Here is a 17,046-nt window from a genome sequence, read left to right as displayed (position 1 = left end):
AGAAAATGTCTATCTTATTGTAAAATATAGCATGTAGGCAAGTGAAGCGAGGAGTTAATAACGACTGGAACAGGGAATTCTACACTTGTGTGCCTTGTGCACAACATCTGTTACAAAGATAAAAAGGTTTTAATGGGCAACCTCTAAACATGAAAAATGATCCTGATGGGCAGTCAAATTAAAATGGATATCTCTGTGACCTCTGGTGACCGCCACAGAAAGCAATTAACTACTCATATTATCTGTTAGAAACAGAATCAAATTTGAGGAAATCCCTGAACATTAGTGGCACTTTTTGTTTTGGTTAAAACACTATTTCTGTTTTAATCTTCCATCTGAATATGGGGTGATAGCGCCATTAAAATCCGTCAGTATAATATGGCTAAGGGTAAACTAATATAGGGAATAGCCCTCCTCCCTCTAAATATTATTTACTCTCCCGATCAGGAATGGATGTGTTTAAATCATTGACTTCAGACTCAGGCTCAAGCCTCTAGATGGCACACCAATGCAGAGGCAGTGTTCACAAAGACGTCAGCACAGCACTAATGGGTCAAACCAGATGTGAAAAATAAGATAATCACAGATCGTAAGAGATTTTGCATAAACTATTAAAACACTAGAAAGTCTAGTTTTAATACAACCAAACGTTGACACAGTGATAGAGTGACAGAGAATTAGTATACTGTATACTCTATACTGAAGGCACATCCATTTTAACTTGTGCCTGAAGTAATGGTAAAGTAATTAAGGTGATACTTTTATGATATTTGTTAAGAAGGATAAGGATGGTAAGGAACTGACATGGTTTCATTTAAGCTATGTGGCACCAAAGCCCGAAACTCAGCCTGCTAAACTTTTTTTTTTTTTTTTTTGCAAAATGATGCAAGACAGTGTTTTGAAAGGGTGGGAATAAATAGTGACATATTTGCAATATGATGTTCTTGTTTCTCAGCTATGTTTCTTGTCGATCTCCCTGGGAGTTCTTTAAAAAAAAAAGTGAAGCACAAACAAAGAAGGGAAAAGAAAAATCTTACTAGTGCCTCTTTTTTTGGCTAAACACAGACAGTTTGGTTTCCATCATCACATTTGTACCATTCCTGCATTATCTTCTCAGCTGCTAATTTCAGTCGCTTGTCCTTAAATCACAGTTGTGCTGATGTGACACTTTTTTTGTGAGCGCGTTCATAAGCGTAGCACTGTGCTTCCCGCAACCCTCGCACAAATGCACACACACTTGGTGCTAATTAAAAACCTGTGAGTCTGTGTGTTGCGTCACTGCTGTGTGACACCTGATTTTGTGGCATGAAAAAAAAAATCTCAGAGGGCATGGCAGACTGGAACAATTACAGGACTGACAAAAACAGAAGAGATTGTCTGAAAATGTGGAAAGTCTCTCTGAGAGACGCAGATACAAAAAAAGAGAAGACAACGAGGAAAGAATAAGACACAAGCTGGAGGAGAGAGAAACCAGACAGCAGCAGGACTAAGGGTTACACAGCAATGATGTCACCTCACGCTGGCACTGTTGGACTCAGAAATGGATTAGCCATTTGATCTTTGCCCTTATTTTAGTTCCAGTTTCCTCCTTCTAGCTTAACCAGCCAGCTTATTGGGATAAATAACACAGGGATGCTCCACGGCTTTGCTTACATCTATTATCACATGTCTCGTACTTCTACATACCTATCCTCTTTCCTCATGTCGCCCTTTTTTATGCGATCAGAGCTAGTGGTATCCCCCTCCCCTGTTTATGTGACAGCTCCATCATTGGTTGAGACCAAGAATGCACCCCAATGCGTCGATAAGCCCTCGTTCAAAGAGATTGAATTATATGGAGATAAAGGGTGTCCTTGAGCATGGTTGCAGATAACAGATTGGAGTGACACAGCTGACTCTCTTTGTTTTGTTAATTAAAGATGACCTCATCGCTAAAAATGGACGCTGTGCACCTCCTCGTCACGAGCTTCGCCATCAGCAGATTGCAGATTGCAGGCAGGGGGCCAAGGGCTTTCTGCAGTCCCTTTCCCTTTTTGCTTCCTTTCCCATTTTGCCTCTTCACACACATATTGTTAGTCTCTCTGTCTTCGCCACAGGTCTCTCCATCTCTCATTAATTACAACAATCATTCAATGTCCCCAAACTCTCGCTAATGGAAGTGCACTGGAATTATGGAATTATTACTAAGACAAGATAAGGATGCTGCCTCTCAGTTCCTTCCTTTTCATTCATCATTGTTTGTTGCAGCCTGTTTTGTCCCCATTATTTATAATGAGATATTTGTCTGTTTGACACAGTTTGTGCCTGGGCTTGATCTTTGTTGAATTTGGTGGCGACGAAAAAATCAATTTTAAAATGCATTTATGCATTAAATTAGGATTGATTAGTTGTTTTTGCAAATTTGGGGCATATGCAGGCACAAAATGGTAGAAATAAATATGCACTCTGAATAGAAACCCATGCTTATCAAGGAAAGACTACAAGCAAGCCTGCTGAGATTTTTTTGCAGCTATTATAATCACTGACTGGACAATTTGGTTACCATCGTGTTTGTGCTCCAAATAAAGTCAAGCTATAGGCCCTGAGTCTGTTTATATTTACATGTAAATTTACAGGTAAACTGACATCATTTACAGTATGCATTATCTAAATGTGATATAAAACACTATAAAATTGTGTAAGATATTCTTTATACAAAGGTTTTTTTAAAATCAGTGTTGTAATTTCAATATTGACACAATATTGACAAAATGAGAGGGAAATGCTGATTTAGGTGGGCAATTGTTTTTGTTGGACTGTATGGTGTTATATAGGAAGAGACACAGTAGAAAGCTAACATTCTGAGAAAGAGGAGCATGAAGGAGAATCATGGTTTTGATTCCCATCTTGCAACAAAAAAATATCGTTAAAGAGAAAGGCAAGATAACTACTTAAAGGAAGGAAAGCTCAATGACCTGGAACAATAAACAATGTTTAATCTACACACCGAACTTATGCAGATGAAATGGCTAGAAGTAGAGCTGAGAGTGTCATGACGCAAGAGCTGGAAAAAAAAAAGAAATGGCAACTTATTAAGTCCGTTTAAAGCAAGAAAATTGCAATTAAATGTATCACTGTCGTAGCCAACACACCCCACCCTGAATAGACACCAAGACAGTTCCTGTTAGGGTTGTTAATAGCACAAGACTGTCCTACTAAGACAAGTGAAGAACCTGAGCGGGATGAACATCTCAAAAAAAGAAAAACACTGCTATTGGGAGACAAACTTAATGAAACAAAATAAGATACACTGATCATGGAAAATAAATTGTTAAAGCGATGATACAAATAAATGGAACCCCTGTGGAAGCCAAAGTATTGATGGTAAAATAACTCAGTCTTGGACTTGGATCAATGCCAGTGACATCATGGGATATTTATATCTGGGAAATTGGATGTTAGTGGCTTGTGTGAATATTAGTTGTGATTGTGTAGAGGAGTAAATCAAAATTATTATGTATACTTTGTTGTTCCCTATTAATTCCATACATTGTGTACGTTTAGCAGTATAGGGACACATACAAAGCAGTTTATGTGCTATAAAAAAAGTTATAAGAATTATAAATAGGTCATTCAAACACTTACACATCAAGCTCACACATCAAGCTTCATTCACAATAGAAAATATTCCCTCTTTTTGTTCCATTGCCCGTGTTGCCTTTTGAGAATAAAAAGGAAAAAAAGGAAAAAAAAAGTTTAAATTGTCATTCATCTCTACTCTAAAAATATTTCCATTTTTTATGTATACTCAGTCAAATCTCACTAAGCGTCAATGTCCAGAAACACAATGCCCATGCTGGCCACTGTGTTTGCTGACACAAGTGGTTTTAGTTTAATGCCTCCCTACACAAGTCTCCTCACAGTGTTGTACAACAGCACTAGTTGATGCCATGAGTTCACACTATTCTCCTTGTCAGGTAAAAGATGGCACTGCAAATCAATTCTTCAAACAGTGCAGCACAACAACCAAACAGCCTGTCAGTACTGACACCTCTTGTCTTAATTCAGATTCAGCAGGAGGGCCAAAAGGACAAAGCAAAGCCAAAAGCAATAAAAATGACCAGACGTGGTACAGATGGCCCTACGAGGCCATTAGTCTGTAAGAAAGCAACCCCTTCTGAGCCAATTTCTTGCTATGTAGAAAAGGTAAGGTAAGGTCACTGCCTAACAGATTTTAATTCATGGGTAGTCATAGCCAGTGTGCCACATCGTTCTGAAAAGGAAACAAACAAAAATAAAGAATCTGATAAACATCCAGAGCACGTGATATCGCATATCTTTAATAGCTCAAGTCAGATCAAATTTTTTCAACAGTAGGAAGTCAAGGTTTGTGTACATGAAACAATTTTCAGTTTGCATGCCACTTTGTCATCTAGCTGTAACCTCATTTGACCTTCTCCCTATAAGAGCTGCCTTTAACAGAACTGTATAACTATGGCAGGCAGGATGACAGTGCAATTAAACATTTAAATTAATCCTAAAGGAGGATCAAATAATTAATTAATCGGTTTTGTCATTACATCTGCTAAACTTGTTTCTTCATGCTTTCATTCATACCCATATGTTATTTTACATTTAAATATGATATCTTATCTTTGATTAAACTATGGCCTGGGTGAAAACTCAATTATTATTAGCTGGAGGGAAGTTGATTAATTTCAGATAACTGTAAAGCTCTGACGTAATGCTCTTTTTACTCTTGCAAATGAATGTGTTATCAAGATGTAAGCATTCCACTGAGTTTGTCCATAGGATTAGTTCCTGCTCAGCAACAATATGTCATCTCAGCAGACAATGCTTTCAAGAAATAACTTAAATGAGGAAGAAAAGCTTCAGCGAATAGTGTGTTGTGCAGGTTATATTCACTTTGACAAAGCAACACTGTGATTGTAGAAAACATGAATCATATTGAGCAACAATTCCAGTAAAATGAAACGTCACCAGTCTCATTAAAAGAAAAAAAAAGAATTGCATCTGAGATGCTGCAGCTTCCTCTGTGAGGGAAACCAGGACCTGTTCTTGGAGCCAGATCAGGAAGACAAGCTTGCTAACAGCTTTTTTTTTTATCTGTTTAAAAATATTTTTTTTAAAAGGTAGTGTGTTAGGTGGAGTGGTACCAACTAATTTTATTTGGGCTCACCTCTATACAAGGGTTCTGGAACCTAACCGCTGCGAGGGGCTGGACTCTATCCTTATCCAGATTTTACATATAATGAGAGGAACCGGGGAGTTTGTGGGGATACTAACAAGCCCCTGGCTGGCTGAGTGCTGCAGTCATGGAATTTGCACTGGAGCGTGAGAGGGTCACCTCTGCGTGACTGAGTCACAGAGAGCAAGGCTCTGGATGGCAAGGCGATTCTGGATGGGATCTTGGATAATATACTGGAAGAGAGGTCATTTGTAGGAATGGCCTGACCTAAAGCAGAGCACAAGTTTAAATTTTACCAAAGTACTTAGCCCATTGGTCAGTGATTGGACACAAGGTTGAAGAGATTAGCAGAGCTGAACAACTAGTGGTGAGTTGGATCAGATGGCAGGAAAGACTGCTGGACAGAAATGGTAAACCCTGCAGTTACTGAACAGTTAATTGCATCCCAGGGGAGATGGGGGACATAGCATCTGAGTTGGCCATCTTCAAAGACTCAGTTGCAGAAACGCTCATTTAGGAGCTGTGGTCAGAAGGTCATAGCTGCCTGCCATAGAAGGCAACCATTGGTTGTGAAGAAGGCTGGTTGGGCTGGATGACTCCTGAAGCAGTAGTTAAATACTGGAGTGCAGTTATTGTGGTGGCACCCAGATATGGAGACGCTGGAGCAGGTCACACTTAGTTTATATAGTTAGTTAGTTAGTTAGGCACCTAAATTTTATGGTATATGCAGAACAGATTGTAGGACAAAGACAGTTTTTTCTAGTTTTACTAGTTTTGCCTTTGGACATAGAGTCAATGTGTAACAGTGGTGCAGAACTTTAGCTTTAATTCAGTGGGTTTAACAAGAACGATTATATTAACTTTTGAAGAATTACTGACATTTTTATACTTAGTATCGCCTTGCAGCAAACTTCAGTTGCTGCTTGTTTGTGCGTCCCTTTCAGTTTTTTATCTCACAAACCATACTGTTACTTTTGCAGTATGCTTTGAGTCATCATCCATTCACACTGTGAAATGCTGTCTGATCAGTTTTGCTATGTACAATTTAGCATTTATCCTGATAGTTCTCTCAGCAGCCACATCATCAATAAACACGAGTGACCCAGTTCCACTGAGAGCCATTCATGGCCACGCCATTACATTCCCTGCACCATGTTTGACAGATAATGCGGTATGATTCAGATCATGAGTGTTTCTCTCCTTCATACTTTTGTCTTCCCATCTGGTGCAAGTTAATCTTGGTTTCATCTGGCCAGAACGTTTTGCAGAACTGTGCAGACCATTTTAGATGTTTTTTGGCAAAGTCGAATCCATGTAACCAGTGGTTTGCACCTTGTTGTAAACCATTTGTATTTCCATTCATAAAGGCTTAGTTGTGTAATTGTTTTTCTTAACCATGGAAATAATTCTCTCATCATGCACTTTAGTTGTCTTCTGTGGTCTTTCAAACTTTTTAGTGTTGCTGAGTTAGCCGGTTCAGATTTTTTTTTCTTCCTTTTTTAAGACTGAAGCAGATGGGCGATTTGGACATTCCTAAAATTTTTGTTATCTCTCCCATAGATTATTTTTGATTTTCTACCCTTATTAATCCCTACCCTACTTACACCAATATATCCTTGCAATGAAAAGCTATACTATTCAAATTCAGCACTTTGAAGCAACTACTTATACTTGTTTAATAAAAAAGTGCTTTAGTGTTATTACTCACTTGTATGTAAGTGAATAAGTTCATTTATCAATTCCAATTACATTTTTTCTTCTTCTGATACTTTCAAATTTCCTCCTTGAAGAAAAAATATCTAAACATATCTAATCCATAAACCAGCTCACCTTGACGATTTGCATATACATTCTCATTCAAATAAAAACATATACAGAAAGACAAATACAGCTAATGGCTAAAGCAGTTAGACTGTGCATGAATTAGAAACTGTATGTGAAAGGCTATGTCTGCCATAACAGAATGGCAAGTTTGGTTTAAAGACAGAAAACCCCCACATGTCCCGTTCCACATGTGCACACATTTCCACATCCAAGTTCAGAAGATGCACATAAACGTGAATATAAAGTCCATAGTACATGTGTAGATTTTCTCTGCATACACATTTACTCCTTTATAATACCACAGTTATGTTTTTGTGTGCTGCAATTATTTTTGTTATTGTGTCTTCCACTTGCTGTTACTTATGCTTTCCGTGAAGGAAGGACCTCTTTGATTCTCTTTTCCTCTTTTGCCCTCCCTACCTCCTCCTTTTTGTGTTGTTACGTGCCAAAGTTTTCTGAGAGGGGTATTCCTTGTTTTGTTTTGTTTTTTTCAGAGACTTTGCGCCAGCCTGGGTCAGGAACTGTTTCTGTTGTGGCGCAGCAAAGCTCTTTGAGACATTGTATATGATATCGGTCTGTACAAATAAACTTATCATGACTTGTTTGCAACTACATCATAGTTACAAGGCCAGGATGTGTTTGAATCAGAGTGGTTCTTTTGTACACTGTCAGTCAGCCCAAGACGTCACTTTCCCATGATTTGCTGTTATTGTTCTTCTCTCTGCTTACTAAAAAGGTCACCTGGCATTTACCATGAGGTTTTAATCACCATGTAAGCTGGAGAACACGCAAAATGGCTTTTACCGTAATAGAATTTCAGGGGCCTTAATTTTTGCCAGCTGTGAGCTGTTTGGCTTCGGTATTGACAGAAATGTTGACGGACCACAGGCCTACCCATGAGGAACCCTCATAACAATAAATGCTGCTTCTTGGTGTGCTCACATTTCTTATTCTATTGTTAATGGATTGGATTTTGATTATCTTTACCTAATTCTGATATGAAATCACTTATAAGATATCCCCTTTTAAGCTATCGCATTTGAAAGTCTTGAGTAGAAATCAAAAACACGCATAGACACAGCCAAACATGTGCGCCAATATGTGTGCCAATAGCTTGTAAAAAAAACTTCCACTTTAGCAGTTGAGTCATACATCATTTTGCACGTGTGAACATATTCAGTTAATCAGCCCATTCTCCACTCCTAGGGATGCATACACACACAAACCCTCCTCACGTTTCCTCTCCTGTGATACCAGATGAAAATAGACATGCACATCTTCTCCATACTCTCTAAAACAGAAGGTGGTATGCAAGGGGTTACCAAAGTACACATGCTTGACCCCAATCCTGCACTATGTGTTATGGCAGCAAATTATTCTTCTTGTAGATTTTGGTAATGATCTCTAGAAAATTGTGTTTCAAAACTAGTATGCTAACTTATGTTGATATTGTGAGGCCAAGTTCTAAAACACAAATGTGTATTTTAAGTTCTTTTCAACTCTTTTGTAAGTGGACTGGTATTTATATAGCACGTGCTCTTACTGATGCTCAAAGCGTGTTAGAAGGAATTTAGAGTTGCTTTCAAGGTAGAGATCAGGCACGGTAATCTGTCTTTATTATTCTGAACAAAATCTGAATGCTTTCAATTTTTGTTAGCTCTGCTTTTTTATAGTTGCATGGTGTGAGCAAAATTTCAGAGTACTCCTCACCACTCTCAAGGTGCCAGAACTGTCAGTGTTCCTATGAAGGATCAGTCTAAAGGACTAGGTTGTGTTGTGCTGTGCTGCATAAATTGTATTGTAAATTAGTAGGGAAAGAGGGTAGGTTCATTGGTTTAACAATTTGTTGTAAGAGTAATTAAAATATTTATTAGTTATGTAATACCCACTATGGTCTTTGGTGACTCTTTGAATTGATAATTGTATAATAATTTGTCGTTTTGATCAGCTAATTAATACCAAATGCTGCTACTTAAATATACGTTCTGTACCGTATGTCCAGTAATACCTTACTAAATCATTAATTAACGTAAACCGAGCACATCCTTAGACTGTCCAAGGAAGCCAGTGTAGCTGGAGGAAACCCATGCAGGCACATGGAGAACTTAAAGTGTTAAGAAAACTCACTTGTGCATCTCTAATACAAGATAAGTGAGTTATGAATTGATGGCAGTTACTGGGTAATCTACTACAGCTCTTTCATTCAATCCTTTCATCTATTTTTACTTGTCACTATTTAATTTATGCAAAAATCATGTCCTAGAAGGTTTGTGTGAATATGCTATTTCAAATCTTCAGAGAGATACTTTTGTTGTCTGTCAAGTTTTTGAAAGTGCCGTTTAAACCAAGCAAATAAAAAAAACAAGAATTTTGTCTTAGCAACAAACAATAACTTACTTGTCAGAGACTAAGCTCTCAGTTTGTCAGTAGCCCTGTCACTTGATTTTTGCAAGTCAGAATAATAATAATAAAAATAAAAATGACAAATCTCCCCAACTTCTCCAAAAACTTCTGAAGTATACTTTAGTGGCGTTTCAACTTTTTGATTTACCCTGATCATCAAAACATCCACTGACTTTTTTCTTGTACAGCCTCGCTCTTTACTAGTTCTCTCCTGACCTTTTTTTTCTTTTTTTCTTTTACTGAACATTTGTGCATGCTGTGTTTTTTGTATTATTTTTAATTTTTTTAGACTCTGTGATGGAACAGATTTGGTATTTGGTATTATTTGAGTTTTTTTATTGTTGAAAGTTGCTTAAGGTGAAAGATAAAGTTTAATTTCTATTTGAACTGTGCGCTACAGGACATACCACCAACATCCCTGAGATGTTGTTTTGAACAAAACTGATACCAGTATTCACAACTTACTTTCAGCCTCACGTGGACTTTAACAACAATATAAATTAACACAGTTTGAGAGTGATGTTTAGAAAGGTAAGACCTTTGGAGGAGTAATCCTGTAATAGTGCTGGAATGTGTTTGGGGGCAACCTCCTATACACTGAGCTCTTTCTGTGAAAAGGTCAAATCATTCATTCGTGCAGTTCTTTTTCCTCTTCCTTGCAACCTTTTCTTACCATCCCCTTGTGCCCCACCAGCCAGACTCTCTGTGTTTATAATTTGGCACACGTATCATAAGCTAAAATTAAGCTGCCCTTTACCTCATGTAGAAATAGTTTAAAATCCAACTATTTGAGAGCTTTTAAACCACAGTAGTTTGACAGGTCTCGCCTTTTTTCCATCACCCCCATGAGTACTGGAAACTGATGTTGTGTATGCCTGTGTCTAAATGAACAATTGTGCATTGCTTTTCTTGCACAGCTTGTGAAGTAAGCTGTTTTTGAGACACCACTGTGTTCAAGGAGGTGTCAGTGTAATAGCAGCATGTACAATAAGTCAAAATGTGTATGAAATCCTGTTCTCTTTACAGTTCTGTAATGTAATGTGAATGGGTTCCTGACAGTAAAAAGTCCCATTTGTTATGGCCTCGGCTTGAGCAGGCAGAGGTGAAACAACATCATTCAAATTGCACAGTTACAAGAGCTCCATGCCTAAATGTAGAAATCCATTCATGACTAAGCTCGTGTTTTGCACTGTTGTTTTTCTTATGTTAAAACATGTGGTGGAACCAAAACATGTGGGATTGTTTCGCAATAGATGGAACAATAGATAAAATGCAATGTTGAAAGATACGTTTGCAATTGTTCATTTTTTCCCCCCTCAAAATATTTAATAGTAAAACAGGCCAAATAACATTTCCAAAGTGACCTTTTTGTAAGAACCTTTCTTTGGTTCAGACTTCAATTCGTGCTTTCATTGTTTTCCCTTTCCTTCCAATGTTATCTCTTTATAAGGTGAGGTCCTGAGCTTGATGGATGATCTGTTTTCTGGTTTGGGTTCGTCCTGTGTTGTTGCTGGGAGGAGGAGTGGAGACCATCCCCACTCTGTGCTATATTCAGTGGTCTTCAAGTGCCTGGAACCCGACAGCCTCTACAAGTAAGTCTCTTCTTTGCCCTCTGCCTCATTGAACTACACCAAGTCAATGGTGTTTGTCACTGCCTCTTAAGATCAGTGGGCAGAAACATATTCTCTCAATGGCCCTAAAAAATTAGAATTTTACAATGAAGGCCACCATGACAATGAAAATCAAGTTTAGATTGTTTGCTGCTCCATTATTCACCAAGAGCCAAGAGGTAGCTCCACATCCTCTATGCAAATGTACAAAACACTACCCTACAATATACAATACCAGTCGAGCATTTGGAAACACCTTCTGATTTAATGTTTTGTTTTTTTTAATTTTCATAACTCTTTAAATTGTAGATTATCACTGAAGGCATCAAAACTATGGAGCAGTTCGAGTATGGAGTTGAAGCAATGTCCAAACAAAAAGCAGTTCAAAAAGAGTTGTAACGAAATGATCTTCATGAGTGATAAAGAAAAGGAAATTATTGAAATTCAGTCAATGTCTCTGTTTAGGAAATTTTATTTATGCTCATTGAAACTGGAGGTATTGGTGTGGAGGTAAAGTTATAGGATCACAAAAACATAAGGATATGATGTGGTGTCTATATTATATTAGAAATCTGTTCGTCATTATTACTGCAGATTATATCAGTAAGGAAGCTGATTAAATATAGACTGATAACTTATGGCAAAGAGTGGGATTAAATAAGTGTGTACTTCTTCCCACTCCTTTTCGATATGTAACTGAATCACTACAGGTGAAGTAATATTGAAATATATTAGCTTCAATTTGTATCTTTTTTCTTCTTCTTTTATTTGCTAAATGAACTTTGTATATTGTTTACATAATCCAAACTATGAATGAACACGTATGGAATTATGTAAAAGTGTTAAATAGCTCAAAACATGTTTTATATGCTAGATTCTTTAAAGAAGAATCCCAAACCATTTCGATTGGGTTTAGGACTGTGGAGGCCAGGCCATTTGGCGCAGCACTCCATCACTCTCCTTCTTGGTCAAATAGCTCTTACACAGCCTAGAGGTGTGTTTGGGGTCATTGTCCCGTTTGACAAATAAATATTCACCTTTTCTGCACCGCACAAAGACACGGTGGGTGGAACCAAAGATCTCAGATTTCGACTCATCAGACCAAAGCACAGATTTCCCCCTGGTCTAATGTCCATTCCTTGTGTTTCTTAGAACAACAAAGCTCTTCTGCTTGTTGCTTTTCCTTAGTAGTGGTTTCTTTGCAGCTATTTGACCATAAAGGCCTGATTCATGCATTATTAGTGTCCTCTGAACAGTTGATGTGGAGATGTGTCTGCTACCGGAACGCTGTGTGGCATTTATCTGAGGTGCTGCTAACTTGCGATTTCCGAGGCTGATGACTTGGATGAATTTATCGCCAGTAGCAGAGGTGACTCTTGGTCTTCCTTTCCTCATGTGAGCCAGTTTTGTTGTAGTGTTTGATGGTTTTTGTGAATGCACTTGGGGACACATTCAAAGTTCTTGAAGTAATGATAGACTGCCGTTCCTCTTTACTCTTTACTGTACTAACCTGACTTCTGCACAACACAACTGATGGTCCGAACCCCATTAATAAGGCAAGAAATTCCACAAATGAACCCTGACAAGGCACCCTGACAGGTGACTACATCATGAAGCTCATCGAGAGAAGGCCAAGGGCTTGCAGCGCTGTCAAAAAAGCAAATGGTGGCTACTTTCAGGAATCTAATAATCTAAGCTTATTCAGCCTGTTTTCATCCACAGGGTGTCAAATATGGCTTCTGTCAAAAAGCTATTTTTCTGTGTTTCATAGATAACTACAAGGTGTACTGTGTGACTCATGCTTGAAAAAGACCCCTGTAGTGTCAAAGTTTCACACACTTGATAGGATCATTTTTCACCATTTAGGTTTAAAGTAACCAGTAACCTTGTATTTCTTAGTGCCTTAACTAAACCAAAAAACTTTGAATACTTAAACATAACCAGACAGTGAGTGAAAGAAATTTTAAGGCTGGTTCAACTTTCCAAATGTAACATGAGTCACAGTCTCCTGGTTGTATGTCTGTGCAAGTTCTTAGTCATCCAGATCATTTTAGTCCTAAATGCTTGAATATGTTTCAAGATGTTTGAAGACATTTCACTTCTAATCTGAGAGGCTTCCTCAGCTCCAAAAACTGATGGGGAGTTCCAAGTAATTCATCCATTATAATTTTGTCCTCTTTGGAGGTGATCCTGAGAGTTATTTACTCCCCAGTCATCATGTGAATCGTGAGGGGTCACATGAGCCAAGGTGTGAATTAAGCCATTGGTTATTGCAGTCACAGGAATCAAGGTGTGAATCCTTTGTAAGCCATTGCCTCACTGTGCCATTGTGTGAGATATTAAGGGTCACATGTTCGAGGTGTGAGTAGGGGTTGAAATGCCTGGGAAGTGATCTCAAGACTGCCTTTCAAGTAGCTGATAGTTGGTGTTGGAGGCCACCTCTTATGTTCAATAATAGTTGTTCCCAGTGGACAAAGTTGGCCTCCTCTATTTCTCACTCAAATCATTTGTCTCCTTGGTCCAAACTTTGGAACTTTTCAAACCTTGAAAGTGTGTATTTTTTGTCCTTTGAATGCACATGAAGGAGAAAGGACACTTTGTGCTGAGGATTGTTATCTCTCGACGTGAAATATTGCTGCAGCCTTGTGTTTAAGCACCACCATCACGTCACCTCGGCACTCACACACCTGGACAAAAATGACTCATATGTTCGAATGCTGTTCATAGATTTCAGTTCAGCATTCAACACCATAATCCCCCAACAGCTCACTCAAAAACTGGTCCAGCTGGGGCTCAACACCTCACTGTGCAACTGGCTGTTGGATTTCCTCACCGGAAGACCTCAAGCAGTACGGGTCGGCAGTAATACATCCAGCACCATCATTTTAAACACGGGGGCCCCGCAGGGATGTGTGCTGAGCCCCCTCCTCTTCACTCTGCTGACCCATGACTGCACTCCATCATACAGCTCCAACCTCTTCATCAAGTTTGCGGACGACACAACGGTGGTGGGTCTCATTAGCAACAGGGATGAGACCGACTACAGAAGTGAGGTGAGACGCCTGGCCACGTGGTGTGCTGACAACAATCTCTCTCTGAATGTGGAGAAGACGAAGGAGATTGTTGTGGACTTCAGGAGAATGCACACCCAACATGCTCCTCTGACCATTGACGGAGCGTCTGTGGAGAGAGTGAGCAGCACCAAGTTCTTGGGTGTGCACATCACAGAGGATCTCTCCTGGACGTACAACACCACAGCACTGGCCAAGAAATCACAGCAGCGTCTCTTCTTTCTCCGCAAACTAAGAAGAGCAGGAGCACCAGCCCCCATCATGTACACTTTCTACAGAGGCACCATCGAGAGCATCCTGTCGAGCTGCATCACTGTGTGGTTTGGAACCTGCAATGCGTCCTGTCATAGAACCCTCCAACGCATAGTGAGAGCTGCAGAGAGGATCATTGGTGTCTCTCTCCCCTCCCTCCAGGACATTTACAGCACCCGTCTCACTAAAAAAGCCCTTTGCATAGCGGCTGATCCCACGCACCCAATGCAAAGCTTCTTCAAGCTGCTGCCGTCGGGGAGGAGACTGCGGAGTCTCCAGGCCAGGACCAGCAGACTGAAGGACAGCTTCATCCATCAGGCTGTCAGGAAGCTTAACTCCCTCCCGATTCTGCCCCCTCTCCCCTCTCTCCTCCACGGTCCTACTGAACTCTGTCACACACACACACACACACACACACACACACACACACACACACACACACACACACACACACACTCTCTAACTCACTCACTGGCCTGCACCAGTTACCAGTCACTTTGTGGAGCATTGGACTGCCACTACCTCATAAGACTTTGTTGTTACACTATCTCTTACCGTACATTACCAAATCTCCATTTGCACTATTTGCCCATTTGCACTACTCTGCCTGGTTTGCACTCAATGTCATTTACTCATTATATTGTATATTGTATAGCTTTCTTGTTATATGTAAAAATTGTATTGTATTTATTTATTTAAATTTTACTTTTTAATTATTTTACTTGCATTTTTAATCACTCTTATATTTAAATGTTCATTTGCTATTTTATCTAGGGATTGAGAGTAACGTAGTTTCTATTCTCTGTATGTCCTGTACATGTGGCAGAATTGACAATAAAGCTGACTTTGACTTTGACCTCACCTCACATATCCTGTCTTCTTTTTTTCTGCCCAACCGGTCACAGCCACCCCTCCCTGAGCCTGGTTCTGCTCGAGGTTTCTTCCTGTTTAAAGGGAATTTTTCCTTCCCACTGTCGCCAAAGTGCTTGCTCATAGGGGGCTGTTGGATTTTTTCTCTGTATGTATTATTGTAGGGTCTACCTTACACTATAAAGTGCCTTGAGGCGACTACTGTTGTGATTTGGTGCTGTATAATTAAAATTGAATTGGAGCCTATCCCAGCTGCCATAGAGTGAGAGGGGAGGCACACAGGCCACCAGTCTGTCACATTGAGACAGACTAAAGTTTATGACAGTTCAATTAGAGAAAAACTGAACAAGTTTTTTTGAACACCTCAGGCCACGGTTGTCTGGCCCTAATGCACAGTGCCGCTTTTGGTGAAAAACAATATTACTAGTCATTCAAGGTAGTCGAGGTCTGATGAAAAAGGCCTGTTTTTTAACCATTTGATCTGGGCATATATCTAAAAAAAACAAAAAAAAATACAAATTAAACTCGCACGTTACAGTGCTCCAGTCAAACTCTAGAAGTCAACCCAATTGAAATGCTGTGGAATGACCTTAAATAAAGAGTTATGCATAAAAGAATGCCTGCAGATCTTAATAAACTGAATCAATGCTGTAAATAAGGGAGGGAAGAAAATTTCTCTGCAACAAAGTGAGAGACTGATAAGGTCACACAGAAGCAATTTCTTCAAGTTATTGCTGCTAAAGGTGGTTTGTCAAGCTACTGAAGCATGGGGTTTGGTTAGTTTCACAGGACTGCATATAGTCCTGTAAGCTCAGCTAACACTGATTTAAAGGTTATTATAAGTTGTCATTATTAAAATTCAAACGTCATCAGAGATTGCAGTATGTCACCAAGAGAGCATACTCATTTAAATTTGTATGTCATTCTCTGGCACATTTCTGGGTTTCAAATCATAATTTATTGCAACTAAATCGATTTGTCTCATTTTTATGATGTTCATTTTTTTCCATTACCATAGAGTTTAAAAACCTTCCATTAAGCACTATGTTGTGATTATATTTTCAGCTTAACAAAACAACAATAGGCAAATACCAGCAACTCCACATCCTCCCCGGATAGGGCACACTTCCTACTACATATATTATTTTTTGTTTTAGTGGGTACATTTTTGTTACTTTCTCCTCAGCAACAGCTGGACTGACTTAACCAGGGTTGCATACTTATTGTCAACACTGCAGATGCTTCCATTCTGTAATGTTCTCAGTCACGATCAGAGGTTTTAAGAAACAGCATTTTTAAATTCAAAGAACAAATTCAACACAATTGCAGTAGTAATTTTGCAGTACCTGAGCATCTAAGATTAAACAAAATTCAGTTAAAACTGCATCTCAGCAATTTTGCTCTTATTATTTTTCTGTAGGTAGAAATGTGTAGTAAAAGTGATTATTTAATTTATTATTTTTATATTATTTTGAATACTGTAGCTTTACCAATAGCACTTAACCAGAGAGTGGTTTGTTCATGGTGTAATCAAGAGTCATGGTGCCCTGGTGTCTTGTCTTCACTAATCAATAAACTAATCAATTATCTGTGCTCTATGCACATTAATATAAACCCACTTTGTTAGGTACAACTGCTCATTAGGGCAAATATGTAATCAGCTAATCAAATGGCAGCAGCTCAGTAGATTTAGGCATGTAGACATGGCCACGATGATCTGCTGAAGTTGAAACCAAGCATCAGAATGAGGAAGAAAGGTGATTTACTTAGAACATGGCACGGTTGTTGTCGAACCTTGAAGCAGATGGTCTACAGCAGCAGAAGACCG

General features: G+C 39.0%; 1 protein-coding gene across 1 annotated transcript in view; it reads left to right on the top strand.

The window, feature by feature from the left end:
- Nucleotides 1-17,046, top strand: part of astn2 (astrotactin 2) — a 297,382-nt gene that overhangs the window by 255,547 nt on the left and 24,789 nt on the right. Inside the window, exon 20 of the mRNA XM_085359806.1 lies at nucleotides 10,866-11,007. Within this exon, the coding sequence (XP_085215932.1) occupies nucleotides 10,866-11,007 (142 nt within the window). The remainder of the gene's footprint in view (nucleotides 1-10,865; nucleotides 11,008-17,046) is intronic.

Source organism: Diplotaxodon limnothrissa, linkage group LG7 (assembly GCF_057381915.1).
Source record: "Diplotaxodon limnothrissa isolate DT_005_m linkage group LG7, D_limnothrissa_male_GT1.1, whole genome shotgun sequence".
Taxonomy (NCBI): Eukaryota; Metazoa; Chordata; class Actinopteri; order Cichliformes; family Cichlidae; genus Diplotaxodon; species Diplotaxodon limnothrissa.
This window is presented reverse-complemented; position numbering and strand designations above follow the sequence as displayed.